The sequence below is a fragment of the Peromyscus californicus genome, unplaced genomic scaffold, assembly GCF_007827085.1.
Source record: "Peromyscus californicus insignis strain IS unplaced genomic scaffold, ASM782708v3 Scaffold_23__1_contigs__length_62951481, whole genome shotgun sequence".
NCBI lineage: Eukaryota > Metazoa > Chordata > Mammalia > Rodentia > Cricetidae > Peromyscus > Peromyscus californicus.
Genome location: NW_026294534.1, coordinates 25,048,147 through 25,064,465, shown reverse-complemented (window position 1 = coordinate 25,064,465; position 16,319 = coordinate 25,048,147). Strand labels below are relative to the sequence as shown.

At 38.3% G+C, this 16,319-nt stretch overlaps 1 protein-coding gene across 3 annotated transcripts in view; it reads left to right on the top strand.

The window, feature by feature from the left end:
* The window catches only part of Wrn (WRN RecQ like helicase), a 111,470-nt gene that overhangs the window by 80,665 nt on the left and 14,486 nt on the right, over window positions 1-16,319 (top strand). For all 3 annotated transcript variants that reach the window (XM_052751977.1, XM_052751976.1, XM_052751979.1), the window contains 8 exons: window positions 5,205-5,375; window positions 5,451-5,548; window positions 6,264-6,336; window positions 7,137-7,207; window positions 12,649-12,724; window positions 12,890-13,002; window positions 14,823-14,937; window positions 15,890-16,021. In XM_052751977.1, the coding sequence (XP_052607937.1) occupies window positions 5,205-5,375; window positions 5,451-5,548; window positions 6,264-6,336; window positions 7,137-7,207; window positions 12,649-12,724; window positions 12,890-13,002; window positions 14,823-14,937; window positions 15,890-16,021 (849 nt within the window). The remainder of the gene's footprint in view (window positions 1-5,204; window positions 5,376-5,450; window positions 5,549-6,263; window positions 6,337-7,136; window positions 7,208-12,648; window positions 12,725-12,889; window positions 13,003-14,822; window positions 14,938-15,889; window positions 16,022-16,319) is intronic.

Here is a 16,319-nt window from a genome sequence, read left to right as displayed (position 1 = left end):
TTGAAAACAGCCTTTGGTGTTACCTCTCCCGACCTACGTCTCCATCCTGCTTGCTCACCCTACTCTGCTCTTAAATCATTTTTCCCCGTGTGTCTCACCTGTTCTAGTACTCTCCCCTAGGACTTTCCTCTCTTCCCCACCCCTACCCACGTTCCTTTTAGATTCTCGGAGTCTACAGATATTCCAAATGAAATATACTGTTCTAAATATTCAATAGTAGGATCCACATATAAGTGAGAACATGCAATGTTTGTCTTTCTGGGTCTGGGTTCTCTAACTCACTATAATGTTTCCTAGCTCAGTCCAACCCCCTGCAAATTTTATGACTGCAGTTTTCTTTATAGCCAAATGAAATTCTGTTGTGTTTAGGTACCACATTTTCATTATCTACTTCATCATTTAATGGCTGTTTAGGCTGTTTTCTTGTCCTAGCAATTGTGAATAAAGCAGCTATGAAAACAGATGAATATGTGTCTGTGTAGTAGGAAATAGAGTCCTTTGGGTGCATGTCCAGGGATGATTTAACTGGGTCATATGATTGATATAATCTTAGCTTTTTGAGGACTCTTCTTACTGATTTCCAAGGGCCTGCACCAGTTTTCACTTCCACAATAGTGCACCATGGTTCCCCAATCACTGTCAGCATTTCTTGTCTTTTTTTTTAAAAATCTTATCCTCAAAGAAATTTCAACTTGAATTTCTGATGGTTAAGGATGGTAAACACTTTTTTTTTTTTTTTTTTTTTTTTTTTTTTTTTTTTTTTTTTTTTTCGAGACAGGGTTTCTCTGTGTAGCTTTGCGCCTTTCCTAGAACTCACTTGGTAGCCCAGGCTGGCCTCGAACTCACAGAGATCCGCCGGCCTCTGCCTCCCGAGTGCTGGGATTAAAGGCGTGCGCCACCACCGCCCGGCGGTAAACACTTTTAAAAACATTTCCTAGCCATTTGTATTCCTTCTCCTGAACATTCCGTTTCATTCCATAGCCCACTTTTTGTTTGTTTGGTTTTTTTGTGTGTGTTTAATTTTTTGAACTCTTTGTATATTGTGTATACTAACCCTCCACCAGATGTGTAGCTGGCATTCCCATTCTATAGGCTGCTTCTCATTTCTTTCATAGTGCAGCCTATTTTTTTTTATTTAATTTTAATTTTATGAAGTCTTACTTGTTGGTTAGTGATCATATTTTCTAGATAACTGGGATTCTTTTCAGAAGGTCCTTTCCCGAGCTTGTATGCTAACGTGTACTCCATATTCTTTCTTCTACAAGTTTCAGGCCTAAGTTTGATTTATTTGGAATTGATTTGCCATATCTACTACTCTCTATCCAGGCGCTGGGGATCCAAACTCGGGTCCTCATAGACATCAAGCACTTTATCCACAAGATTTATCTACAAATCGCTGAGCCCAGAGATTTGACCTATGCAGGTGTTAGGACTGTTGGTAGATTTATGCATGTATGCATGTGTGTGTGTGTGTGTGTGTGTGTGTGTGTGTGTGTGTGTGTGTGTGTGTGTAAGATTGGCCCTGAACTTGTGATTCTCCTGTTTAAGCCACCTGAGTACTAAGATTGCAGGCATGTACTACCACAATCAACTGTAATTGTTGGTAGTTTTATTCACTCTCCAAATTTTTAAAAATATATAACAGGAGAGTGCTATGCATTTTAATATTCATCTGATTGAAATATATTACTATGGGTTGGGTCTGCTGTTCAGTACTGAAAATTTGGTTCACCCAGAATGATCTACTAAACCACTGAAATCTTGGCCTTGAATATCTTTGGGCTATAGGAACTGGAGAGAGGCAGGGTTGGCAGGGGAGGAGGAGTTAGCTAGAAACTATTGAACTATTGAACTATTTTTGCATAGGGCACTATATTTATTATGTAGAGACTAGAGTGCTGAATTAGATGAGGGTTAACACCTAGTATAGACCCGGTTACTTGGGAGGAAATAAGTATAACCTAGTGCAGAAAGAGACATGGGACACATGGATGGTTGGGGACTGTTACTGAAGTTTGGAAGAGAGCATTGGGGGTTATAGTTGATGTAGAGATTTGGACATGGAAGGAGGGAAGAAGAGTGAAAGATAATGTTATTCTCAGCAAGAAAAAACTGACTACAAAAAGCAACTTGAGTTTTGAGGAAGTTAATTTGGAGAAGTGGCAAGTTTTTTTTTTTCTTTTTTCTCTCCCTCGTTTTCTGTTGTGCCAGACACTAGTGCAAAGGTTTTGCTTCTGTAGGAGCCCGTCCTTGGGGGGGTGCCCGGGTCATCAGCTCTCTTTACTCTTGCTTTACCGTCGTCAGTTCATGGGTTCTGCACTGTAATGGGTCCACTTGTTGAACCCTATTATTTTCAAGTTGACTTTTAAAGAGCAGTATGAACATTTCCCTTTTCAAGATTACATGCCCTGGAAATAAATATACATACATACATACATACATACATACGTGTGTATGTGTCTGTGTGTGTGTCTGTGTGTCTGTGTGTGTGTATGTGTGTGTGTGTGTGTGTGTGTAGGCTCTCAGAGCTAAAAATTGCAAAATAGATACTATATTTTCTCTCTGATGACCTTCTCATTTTAAGTAGCCAATGGATAACTTGGAAAGGTAACTAGAACATTTATGCAGTTAATGTGGATGTCTTGCTCACAGTCAGATATCATTAAATATTTATCCAAATCTTTATTGTAGGGGTGGGGAGGTGGCTTAGTGGTTAGGAGCACCCGCTGCTCTTGCGTCGGACCTGGTTTGGGTAGCTAGCACCCACATGGCAGCTCACAGTCTTCTGTAACCCCAGATTGAGAGGAATCTGATGCCGCCTTCTGGCTTCCATAGGCACATGGTATACATACATACATACATACATACATACATACATACATACAGGCAGACACTCATACAAATAAAAAATATTTTTTAAAATCTCTATTATGGTGTTTTAAAGTAGGTTGCTCAGTTTAGTTTGAGCTTAAATATTTCTTTTAAAACAAAGATATAACATATCAAGGAATAAAGAGCTTTTTCTGCCTGGTGGTTACCATGGAAACATGGTTATATAAATTTATTTACATAGCACACAGTATTCACAATGATTATTGATCATAAAGGTAAGAGGTACTTTCTGCTAATTAAGAAAAGTCTTATTCCTTCATCTCAGTGAATGTGCACATTCAATTTTGTTTTTTTTTTTCCCCTGATTAGGAAGAAAAAAGGCTAGAATAATAGTCTTTAGTGCCCAGAACTAGTAATTCGAGTTAGGCAACTTAATACTTTTGGTGTTAATTGTAAACAATAGAGTCTCCTACTACAAAGTTAAGCCCAAGCGGCTCTTCATGGCTAATCAGGGAAAACTGATTGCACACTAATGAAGAATATTATGGACTACATAGATATTAAAATGGTTGCTATAGTCAAAGAAAATAACATCTTTTCCTTAGTTTTACTATTTCTTTGGCATGGACAACTGAAATGAATTCTTTTGTTGGAGGTAATTACAGTGCACTTTAATAGTTGTATTCTCCATGTTGTGTATTAGTGCTTAAAACACATTCAACTGGCATGTGTCTGACCAGAAATTGTATTCAAATAGACCCACAATGAGCTTTAGCATCCACATGGATTACTAGTAAGGAGAGTGCCACTTCCACCTCTATTACTTACTTTTCTCATTGTGATGACCGGATGCCTGGGTAGAAGTAACTTAAGAGAAAAATTGGTTTTGATCCTGATTAAGGGGATACAGTCCTTCATGGCAGGGGAGGCGTAGCTTAATGTGGATTTGTCCATAGCATTGGGAACTCGCAGCTGGCCATATCACGGTAGCATGTAGGAAGCAGAAGAACTCAGGCTGGAAGCTTCGCCAGGCTTTAACTCTCAGATCTGCTACCAGTGATCCATTTCACCAGCCATGCCTCCATCTCCAAAGATTCTACAACCTTTCAAAGGAATGTCTCCAGCTGAGGACCGGTTTTTCAAATGCATAAGCCTGTGAGCGATGATTTTAATCATAACAGGGCCTGGGTCACAATTATGCATGACCCTCTGTAATCATGCATGCTTACACATATTGTAGGGGAGTAGGTTTTGTCTCACATCCTGCTTGTACTTGTCATGCAAATGACAACATCTGACTAACAGAACTAAATCATGTTCAGAATTCTAGATGAAACCAGAAATGTGTATGTGACTTTCCAATTTGTGTGATAGAGGGCACTGTAGATGGAGGTTATAATTATAGATGAATTTTAATCTATGATAATCATCTCAAAGACTTCATACACAAGTAATTTCTATGATGCCATATGACATATATACTACCATGCACATTTAAAATAGTTAAATGTATAGAATGAATGAAATAGTCAGTAAGAGGATGAAGGGAAGAGAAGAGTACTTTATAGAGAGTAGAGGTGGGCAGAGTCTTCTCTGTTACAGGACAAGAAACATGCGTATGACAACTTCTCGTGTTTCTAGAACTTAATGATTGAAGAGTCTCTCATAAGACTTCTGCCATCTCTCAGAAGTATTACTGCTCCAACATCAACTAGTTAGCAGGCAGTTTGTGCAGGTGTCTTCGATGATCAGCAGTTAAGTCGACTTGGTAATGTGCTGTGAGCAAAAGCACAGTGAGAAATAACCATGCAGTGAAATCCATGAATTTTTGCCCAACTACAGGTCATATTTTCTTTTATCACTCCTGTTCTAAAATTGTGACCAATTTTAGAAACTGTTACTCAAAATTTTAATAGCAGGCCGGGCGGTGGTGGCGCACGCCTTTAATCCCAGCACTCGGGAGGCAGAGGCAGGCGGATCTCTGTGAGTTCGAGGCCAGCCTGTTCTACAGAGCGAGATCCAGGAAAGGCGCAAAGCTACACAGAGAAACCCTGTCTCGAAAAACCAAAAAAAAAAAAAAAAAAAAAAAAAATTTAATAGCAAAGATGGAATATTCCAGACACATATCCAAACCTATCCACTGGGAAATGCATCTGAATTATGTGAGGATTTTTCTGTGTTTAAGACAGAATTCTATTTTCATTACATATTTGTCAATTGAGTGTTCAGAATGAAAAGGATGAACTTAAAAATCCGAGAAGTTTAAAAGCTGAAATTTGTTTTTCAACCTGAAGAATTGCTGGGTAGGTTTTTGTTTTATTTGGCCTGTTTATTTGAATAAGCATTTTTAGATACTTTATTTCCAATTTCAGAATTCTCAGCGTCTTGCCGATAAATACCGTGGTCACAAGCTTTTTGGCACTGGCAAAGACCGAGCAGAGAGCTGGTGGAAGGCTCTTTCTTACCACCTCATAGCTGAAGGATTCTTGGTAGAAATTCCCAAACAAAACAAATTTATAAAGACTTGCTCCCTCACAAAAAAGGTAAATAGCACTGAGATCTACCTGTTTGTCCCAATCCGTCCCACTGTGCATTAAGATTCTTCTTGTTTTTGATAGGGTAGAAAATGGCTTGGCGAAGCCAGTACACAGTCTCCTCCGAGCCTTATCCTTCAAGCTAATGAAGAGATGTGTCTGAGGAAGGTTCTGCTGCCAAGGTTCTTTTTTCTTTCTTTTCTTTTTTTTTTTTTCACTTTTCCCCCTATTAACTTGAAATCTTTAGGTTTTGCTTAAGTGATTCAAATTCTATCAGTTTATAGACATTGTACAGGTAAAATCGGTTGTCTCACTGGAGTGTGAGTGGTAGAAGGGAGTCCCGGGGAAGGGTAGGCTATAGAACGCTTTCCTGGTTGATGTCAAGTATCCGACTGCAATCCGTCCAGAGCTGTTTTCTGAGATAAGGAATCCTGCTTTTCACCTTCCACAGCTCACACTGTGCAGTCCATGTGGTGCGAAGATGAAGGACTTGAAATTGCATTTCGGTGCTTTTCTGCATTCTGCTATTATGTTGAAACTACAAATGACAGTCACCCTGTGGCCATATAAAATGAAAAGAAGAGCCAAGCAAGTTTTCTTGCCTCTTGCTTAAGGCAACATGGGGTGACGATACAGAATTGGTGAATCATACCTCCCTAGTGTAGATGTAGGAAGGTAATATGCTTGCTGCCTGCTTTTTAGTATCATGCAAATGTTATTGATCAGGTATCAGGGTTTTTTTTTTCTTTGAAACTTTTTTTCAGGGAAATCAGTGTTTTAAAAATATAGATTCTTAAAGAGTAATATAATTGCTACTTCTCTGGAGTAGTGTGATGACACATGAATTGGATGATTACATTTTAACTCAGGAGATACTTTAATTTTGCTGTGTTTCAGTTCTAATCCCATATCTTCAGAAATGAAGCAACATTCTTCTGATGAAAAGCCAATTGGATTAACCACTGAGCAGGTTTGTTTTCAAGGGATGGTTCTTACTTCATTCTTCATGGATGCAACTCCGGGTTTGAAATCTTCTGTTTGCGTTGCTGCTGGTTAGAAGAATAGCAGATATAAAAACCACAAACTACAAGGAGAAATGTTGGGAATAGAATAAAAATATGATATATGATTTCTTGAGCTAATAAAGAAGTATTTCACAAAGTAATTTATTTTTCTTTTAAAGCTTATTTTATAAATAACTTGTCTTGAGGCTTTTAATATATTATGATACTTATAGGTAATAAATATGATTCCTAAGTATTCTCATTAAAGCCACACACACCCATCCCATCTGCAAATGAATATTGTGTGTGTGTGTACACACACACACACATTTCACACACACACACACACACAAACACACACATACACACACACACATATCCCATCTGCAAAGAGACATGCATACATTTTCTTGTTTTATTAGTCTCTTAGTAACTACTACAGATTCTTCATGCACAGGCTGTCTTTAGCTAATTAGATCATGGTGATGGGCAAACGGTGAATTAAATCTCCTAGTGTACCACTCCTGCTTGTTAGAGTATTGACATGAAGTTGAATCACCCCTGTAACTCGAGCTTTTATGTCTTAGGACATTCTTTGGATCATTCATCTTTTAGCCTGTGGTGGCTCAACAGCTTATTTATTTAAAGACTTGGTTACTTAGGGGAATAATTGTTATTGTGAGTTTTTTTAAATCTTATTTTCTTTGTATTTAAATGTTTTTGTAATTTCTTTTTTTAAAAATGGACTTTATTTGTGGAAACATAGTCTAATTTGGAGAGAACGTATTCATTCAAAGCATCTGAGAAATCTTCTGGGAGTAGCATTCCTAAAAAAAGGTACAGAGTTCCAATTTTAATTTTTTATATTTGCTTATATTATTGATACTACTGTTTTCCTTTCTTTCCTAAAGAAAAAGGACTATCAGATTGCAAACACAGATGAAATCAGAACACAGTCTCTGTGGTTCTGGAATGACTAAAAGAGACGCATGGGAAGTTCAGGCGGTAGACCATGCTTCTTGGGCACCTCAGTTCACAGCGCTTTGTGTTAAAATGCTAAGCACTTGATAAGCCATTTCGGAGTTGGCCACTCCTGTTCTCATTCCGAAGTCAAATATATCAAGGGCCAGGCCATTAACCTGTTTGTGAATATATAGCTAATAACATTGCTGGATCACGTCTGTATTTGTCCGCCTCTAGCATTTAACCATTGTTACTATGTGTTTGGAAATACATAGTCCCAACCCATTTTGAAATACAGGTATTATGGCAATGAGACTGGAGATGTAAAAATTGTTAGAGAGTAAAGCTAAAATACCCATTGTGGCTTTAGTTTGTTGTCTTCTTGTCTGGGGAAGGAGCCCCGGGCCTGCTTATGCTAGATAAGCACTCTATCACTGAGCCCCAAACCCAGCTGGTCACACTTTTAATCTTACTGTGTGACTTGCTGACATAATAGAAGTGTGGAACCTGTATAGAATCTAATATCCTGTCTGAGGACCGGATAATAGAAGTGTCGCAGCTTATATTGTATACAATGGACTGTGCCTATATTCATATGAGGTTAAAATGAATATGCCATAAGACCCACACACTTTCTATGCTTTGCTCATTTAGATTTACTACTTTAGATCTGATAAAACATCTGTCACAGTATTAATTTCCTTATCTTAAACCATTTCTTTTTTGTTTGGCTGTGTGATATGCAATCACTAATGTTTTATTTAAATAGAATGTTTAAGGAGTATGTATGACAGTGTTCATCCAGTATCATGAAGCATTTCTACATTTAAATGTTAACTGTATTTTCACATGGCTGCTTTGTAATACAAACACCATTTTAGGCCCCAGGATTCAAAGGGAATGTTACAGACATTGTTACCACACTCCCCCAATGTTAATAATCCAGTGGGATATACAGGGAAAGGTACATAAAACTATAAAACTATAATCCATGAGACTTGAGAGATGGACCAGTGGTTTACAGCACTTACTATTTTTACTATTCTTGCAGAGGACCAGGGTTCAGTTTTCAGCACCCATATGGTGGCTGGCAAGTATTTGTAACTTCAGTTCCAAGGAATCTGATGCCTTCTTCTAACTTCTCTGGGCACTAGACACACATGTGCTCATACATACATGCAGGCAAAACATTCATACACATTATTAGTAAATAAACATAAAAATTTTGTGATATTACTACACAACTCAGCAGTGGCCTAGCGATTACTTAGTAAGTAAGGAATGATAAACTAAAGCCTGAAGGAATAAGTGCAGGCCAGAATCTCCTGTTCCTTTTAAGCACTCAGGTCAATCTGAAGGCAGCTGGGAGCTAAGACATGTCTTCAGTAAGCTGACAGTGACATGATCCAAGTTCGGACTTGGAGCATGGGCTGGCAGACTGTTCTGTAAAGGGTCAGGCAGGAAGTGTTTTAGGCTTTGAGGGTCAAAACGTCCATTGCAACTGCTCTGCCTTGCAGCTGTAGTCGAAGCAGCCATTGATAATTTATAAGGCAATTAATGTGCCTGTATTCTTAGAAAACATGAATTATAAACATTGGAACTTAAATTTTGTGCATTTTATACATGTTATCAAATATTCTTCTTTTGATCTTTATTCTTTGCCTTTAAGTCTAAGTAAAATAAGTGGATTTTTATAGTGGCCCTTAGGTGATTACTCTGTTTTTGATCATTCCTGTGAAGAATGGATTGTTGAGAACCCAGAATTGTGGTAAAAGCAAAAACAGGAATGCTAACACGAGTGTTTTTACAAGAGGGGACGGTAGTAGAGAGGAGGAATGTGCAGTGGGCACAGAGAAAAGGAACAGTAGTCTTGTAAGACTGGAAATAGAGTTGCAGGACTCTTTGATTGAAACGATAATGGGTTAAGGAAAAGGAGTTCTTGAAGGTGTTTTTTTTTTTTTTTTTTTTGGTTTTTCGAGACAGGGTTTCTCTGTGTAGCTTTGCGCCTTTCCTGGAACTCACTTGGTAGTCCAGGCTGGCCTCGAACTCACAGAGATCCGCCTGGCTCTGCCTCCCGAGTGCTGGGATTAAAGGCGTGCGCCACCACCGCCCGGCCTGAAGGTGTTTTTTAATACTGGGTGAGAATGTTGTTCTTTTCAGTGGGCAGCTAAGAAGCACAGTTTGAAGGGATTGGATATTTAGGGGCTAAGGTTGTAAAAAAAAAGAGCTTAGGGATATATTGAGTTCTGGCTACCTATGGACTAGTCCAGAAATTCGTTATAGAATACAGACTTAGTATACAAGAGTAAGCAGGATGCTAACATATCTGCAACTGTGAGTTTGTGTGTTTCCATGTTCCTGTGGGAGGAAAGTTCACATGTGTGCCTGCACATGTAGAGGCCAGAGGACAACTTTGGGTATCATTCCTCAGGAGACATCCACTTTGCTATGTGCATTACCCCAATTCTCATAGTACCTTTACTTTTGCTACATACACACACACACACACACACACACACACACACACACACACACACATACCCTTCAATCTGCATATGAGAGAAAATGTGATACCACATTTATCACAATAAGTCTAGCTTATTTTGGTTACATAATCATCTCCAGTTTTAATCCATTGTCCTGTGAATGTCATAATTGCATCCTTTACAGCCGAATTAAACTGCATTGTACGCATGTATCTCATTTTCTTTATCCATTCAATGTTGATAGGCATCTAGTTTGGTTCCATATCCTGGCTATTGTGAATAGTAAAGCAAATAGGAAGGATGGACAGGTGTCTTTGTGGTATGTTGACTTAGAGTTCTTTGAATCTGTATCCCAAAGTTGCCATCCTATGGTAGTCCTAATGTCTGAGAAATTCATACTGATTTCCATAGCGGCTGCATTCATTTCCATGTCATATGCAGTGAAGAAGGTGTCCTTTATTCCCACATCTTTGTCTGTGTTCGCTGTTTGTTTCCCTGGTGATGCCCATTCTGCTGGAGCGAGATGAGAGAGCAAAACAGTTTGTTTGTTTTTTCTCATCGCTGAGGGGGTTGAACATTTCTTTCTAAATATTTATTTGCCATTTGTAGTTTAACCATTTGAGAAGTATCAGTTCAGTTCATTGACTTACTTATTGAATGGTTTTAGATTTGGGGTATATTGAGGATTCTTTATGTATTTTAGATATTAAGTCACTGTTAAGTATAATAATTAGCTAAGATCCCCACACACACACTTTGCAGGTTTCTCTACACATTGACGATTGCTTCCTTTGCTTTACTGAAGCTTTTTAATTTCGTTCAGCCTCATGTGATTGTGTCCTGCTCTGTGGAATCTTTGCCTATGTCTGTACCTCAAGGTGTTTCCCTGTAGCAATTTCAGAACTTTAGATATTTTAAAATTTTGTACAGGGTCAGACTTACAGATCTATTTTCATTCTTTCTATATCTAAATCTTTATCTGTATCTATCTATATCTGGTTTTCCTAGCATCCTTTGCTGTTTTTTTCTCCACTGTATATTTTGAAGCCTTTATTAAAAATCAAGTAGCCATAGCTGTGGGTTTAATTCTACCACTGTATTTCCTTTGATCCGTGTGTCTGTTTTTGTGTCAACGCCATGTTGTATTTTACTTTATTTTTTCTGTCTGGGTAGTATAATTTGGGAAAAGTTATTGCAATGTCTCCAGTTTGCCTTCTGCTTAGGATTGCTTTTGCTATTGGGAGTTGTTTGTGCTTCTCATTGAATTTTAGAATTGGTTTTTCTCTTTCTATGAAGAACCTATTTTGAATTTCGGTAGATATTAGATTGAATCTTAGATGTTTCTGTAACTTAGTTATTGTCACCGTATCCTGCCAATCTGTGTGTACTGGAGGTCTTTCCATTTGCTAATGTCTACAACTTTTTCCTTCAACGTTTCAAGTTGCGGAAGGCTTTCACCTCCTTGGTAGGTTTATTCCTAGGTTTTGAAGCTGCTGTGAGTGGGACCTTCCTACCCCCAACTTCTTAATCAAATTCTTTAGTTGAGATATAGGGAAGCTACTGACTTTAGTGTGTTCATTTTGCAACCTACTTCCTTCCTGAAAAAATGTTTATGAGGTCGGAGAGTTTTCTGTTACAACATTAGGGTCTCTTAAGAATATCATCTGCAAGTAGGAATAATTCGTTTTTTTTCTTTTCTATATGTATCCCTTTGTTTCTTTTCTCTAACTGCTTGAGCTTAGCCTTTCAGCACTACATTGAATAAGAATGGAGAAAGTTGGGAATCTCCTGACACTTTTGGACTAGTCCTATCACCTGTCAGACACAGACCTAGCAAGGCTGTAGTCTGGTACGATTGATAAGCCCATGTCTCTGGTGTTTCTGCAGCCATGACTCATGGCTTGGAGATGACAGTTGAGATCCACTATTGAGCAACAGAGAAAAAAGCCCTAGCTAAGGGTGTTTCTTCTTTAGGCTGCTTTGTCTTTGTAGTGGAGGCTATAAGAGGTGTGAGCAACCTTGAAAATGTCAGTTTTTGTGTTGTCTTTCACCCATCCTCTACAGAAGAAAACCTTGGAAACTGGGGATGGAGGGTGAAGAAGAAAATATTCGTAAGAAAAACAGACTTGGAGAAAGTTGTGAGAAGCTTGATTTCATAGGCACTTGTAACAAATATCCTTAGTTTCCCAATATCAGGGAAGTCTGGTCATTAGCAGCTTGGTCTTTCTTGGCACCCATGTGGAGCTCCTGTGGAATTATAATTTCATTTTTGCAGCTTTTCTTATTTGTAATTAGCCTATCAGTGAGAAATGCTTCTTGTGAGCTATCTGGTTTGCCTCCCAGTCCATTTCTTTTCTGACAATTTGGTACATTCTCTACAACTTTTGAAAAGTCCAAAACAAAATTGTATCTTTTGTCATATATTTTCTTCTTTGATTTTGAAAAAACTTTGAGTAACTATTATTTCTTTGCTATTATTGCCTACTAACAAGAATCGGTGATTTCAGGAACAGACCATGCTCCCGTTGATTAGAGAAGCATTCTCTTCTCTGTGGATAAACAGTACATGGTTGAGAAGGAAGACTGACTGGTGGATGCTCTCCTCAAGCCACTGTGAAAGACCTGAGAGGCACTTTTAACCGTAGCATCGTAGTACATCATCTCATCCAAAATGTTTAAAGTCGAGGCGGTTGCAATTGAACCACAAATCGTCTTACTTATATTGTGAAGAATAACTGTTAGTTTTGGAAAGGTTCTTGTTTGAAGTATGAAATAAAAAGTAAATGAGGGAAGAAGAAAAGTATATTTATTTTCTTTTAAATATTTTAGTGTTGGGATGCAGTCGCCAGGACAATCTTGCAGCTCCTCACAACCTGTCATTTCAGCCCAAGAGCTGGATACCAGGGTAAGGTGTTTGTAATATGCTGATTAACTTAAGAGTGGGTGGCCAGCAGTCTAAGATGGGCGTCAGCTCGTTTTCATCTTACGGGAGAAAGTGGGCCCTGGAGTTCTAAGAGTAAAGGCGACTTCTCTCTACTGCGTTTTAAAAAGCGCTATTATTTCTTCCTAGACTGCGTTATATGCCAAGTTGGTGGAGGCAAGGCAGAAACATGCTAATAAAATGGATGTGCCTCCGGCTATTCTAGCAACAAATAAGATTCTACTGGATATGGCCAAAATGAGGTAAACTGTTTATGTTCTGATTCTCTCTGACATAATAGATTTCTAAAAGGTATTGTAATAGTATGGCCACGACTTCAGCCTGTGATGTGACTGTCACATCTCCCATGCTGCTGCCCTGATCTTAGATGCCTCTCGTTCCATGTCTCCGTGTGAATGAATCATATTTATAAAACCAAATCCATCGCCCACTCACCCTCAGTACCTGGTTGCCATCTGAACCCCTCTTCTTTCTGTAGTTCTAAGTTTTTAGTTGTACTGGGTTGTTCCTCATGACATATTTAAAACCTCGTTTTTGTTTTCAGTCCTCTGAGTCTCTCTTTCTTCCTCTTATTTAATAATTTTCAGCTCTTTTCATTTAAACACTCATGTCTATCAATCTGCGCCTTCTTTCATATAGTGTTATTTCAGACCTTTCCAGGCCTGTTCTATTGCAGAAGCCTCTTAACTGACCACTCCCTCACATCTGATATACTAATAACAAATTAATTACATGATACTGACTTCTTGGACTTAGAGGTCAAGCCCTTCTATTTGTTGACTTAAACCTCAATTTGGAATGGTTTCTGTGACCTGAATTGCTTCTGCTTCTAGGCAATGTCCCATTCACTTTCATGTATGTTGTTTCTGCCTTGAATTCCTTGACTCTCTCAATTCCTCTTAGGAAAGCCTTACGCTCTGACTTAGTTATCATGTCCTCCATGGTGTGTTCCATTGTGTTAACCAGCCGGTTCCTCTCCCTTGAATTTATCAAGGGCTTTCAGGTGGCTGCTGAAGATGCTTCTGTGGCGAATACTGCTTTATTCACTTTTTTGTATAATTAGTTATAAATATATATCACACATTAGAACTTAAACTCTGTGACTAAAAGTATCAGTTTCCCACTTCATTGTGACTTTGATATCACCTAGCATGAAAAATGAGGGACTCAGCTAGTTCTAAATAAGTTAGAACTTATTTCTAAAGTTTTGTCTATTGGTTCCTTTAAATATTTCTTTCTGTCATTAAATTTCACTCAATAGGTACCACTTTAATGCAGGATGTTCTAATGATAATGCACAGTAGCTTAAACATTTACTATTTTGTTAAATAAATAAAGATTCTAAGATGACTCTTTACTATGCAGGAAAGATACTTATAGTACATGAGTAACCATTAATTACATTAGTGGATTTTAGGAAGGAGACATTAAGTAGTCTTGGATATTGGACATAATGGAAAAAAATTGAGCTCTATGATTCTGTGGGTATTGTTTAGATTTAAAAGTACAGCACAGAGGTTGTAGCATAATAAGGACATTTAACATGTAAACGTTCTAACTATCAGCTTGGACTTAAAGCAGATCTGAAGTTCAAGAAACAAAGATTCAGATAAATGCATTGAGTTAAAGGCCTAGTGAGCCAGTTTACTGTTATAGGAGACATTTCACAGGGAAGAAATATGAAGGAGACTTTCTTAGCCTTTCTTACTGTCCCATTCATAACCTCAGGGTTTTAATTTCTGTGAATAATACGGAAAACCTAGTGGAACCCTGGGTGTTAGCTTATTTGTTTCTGGTAATGGCCTCTTCACCAGTTAATACTTTCACTGAATTTTTGTGGTGTTAGACGTGAAGTGGAGCTTTTATTTGTAAATTGTTTACATAGTAAACCTATAAGTAAAGAAAGGGATTGTGTGGTGTGACTGTCTGTAGAAAGCACTGGTTTTGAGGGTAGAAATGTATACAGTTACTGAGTACAGTGTGAGGCTGAGCATCACTGTATTCTTGGAGTGATTCTGTCTCGGTGGTTTCTTCATAATTCTTCCTCTTTTGTAAACGACAGACCAAGTACTGTTGAAAATGTGAAACAGATTGATGGTGTCTCTGAAGGCAAAGCTACCCTCTTGGCCCCTCTGTTGGAAGTCATCACACATTTCTGTCAAGTGAACAGTGTTCAGGTAAAACCCTCGGGTTACAGAAGCTCTTAGAGATGAACACCTTTGACCATCTCAGAAGCAACACTTTCTCCTTCATTTGCATTTCTACCTGGACACTTAGAAAATGGATTCAGATTGTTTTACAGTCAATGGTTATAATAAAATGTTCTTTCTTTTGGTGTGTGTGTGTGTGTGTGTGTGTGTGTGTGTGTGTGTGTGTGTGTGTATGTATGTGTGTAGGATCCATCTGATGTGTTTTTTTGTTTTGTTTTGTTTTGTTTTTTGAGACAGAGTTTTTCTGTGTAGTTTTGGTGCCTGTCCTGGATCTCGCTCTGTAGACAGTCTGGTCTCGAACTCACAGAGATCTGCCTGGCTCTGCTCCCTGAGTGCTGGGATTAATGGTGTGCGCCACCACCGCCCAGCTCTATCTAAGATTTTACATGATGCTTAAAGGCCAGAGCTCTAGTTGGGATGTGTGCTATAGCTAATTGTTTAATATGTCAGCATAAATGCATATGTATGTATATACATGCATATCTACATATATAGTTATATACATATCCACATATAGTGAGGATATGTTTCTTTATGATGTATATGTGCACATTCTGTGATATACTGTGTAAACTTGTATGTTGATTCTGTCCAGTGTTCACTTCCAGAGGATTAGGGGATTAATGTAGAGACATTAATTAGAACATCATATGGCTCCTTTTGGATTCTTTCTCATGAGCTAAAGAGAAGATGAGAAAGTTTGTTGCATGCTCTCTAGCTTATTTATCCTTTTAAATCAACATGTAAAAAATTCAACTTCTTTTTGCATTCTTCATGAAAACTTGGTTATTTAGAGATTTTGTGTTATGTTTTCCTGTAATGCCTCACAGTCAAATGTTGATCATTATGTTGATGGTATTATTATGTCTGTCATTATGTTATTATTATTATTATTTGTGCTGCATTTAAAATTCTGTAGACCGACCTCTCTTCGAGTACAAAACCACAAGAGGAACAGAAGAAAAGTCAGGACGTGGAAAACGGAGAGTGCTCCCTCTCACAGTCTGTGGCTGTCACGTATTCTTTATTCCAGGAAAAGAAAATGTCCCTGGTAAGTGCTGCCTTCAGGGTGTTTACACTGGGGTTTGCTCTGCTTTTACTATGAAATTGTGACTTGGGGTTCATTGCTTTGTGTCATACAGTGAGTGCCATCTTTAATCTTCTGTCTCTGTCAGGTAACAGCAGCAAGTCTAGGGTGACCATGATTACTTAACAGAGACTGTGTCTCGGTTAGGGAAAACACAGCTGTAGCTCAGGGAAGGTGCAGCAGGAGCGTTTTATAACCAGTTTAAAACTATTAGGGTATTTATTCTAAGAAACACAAAAATAAAATGTGGCCAAATAATACC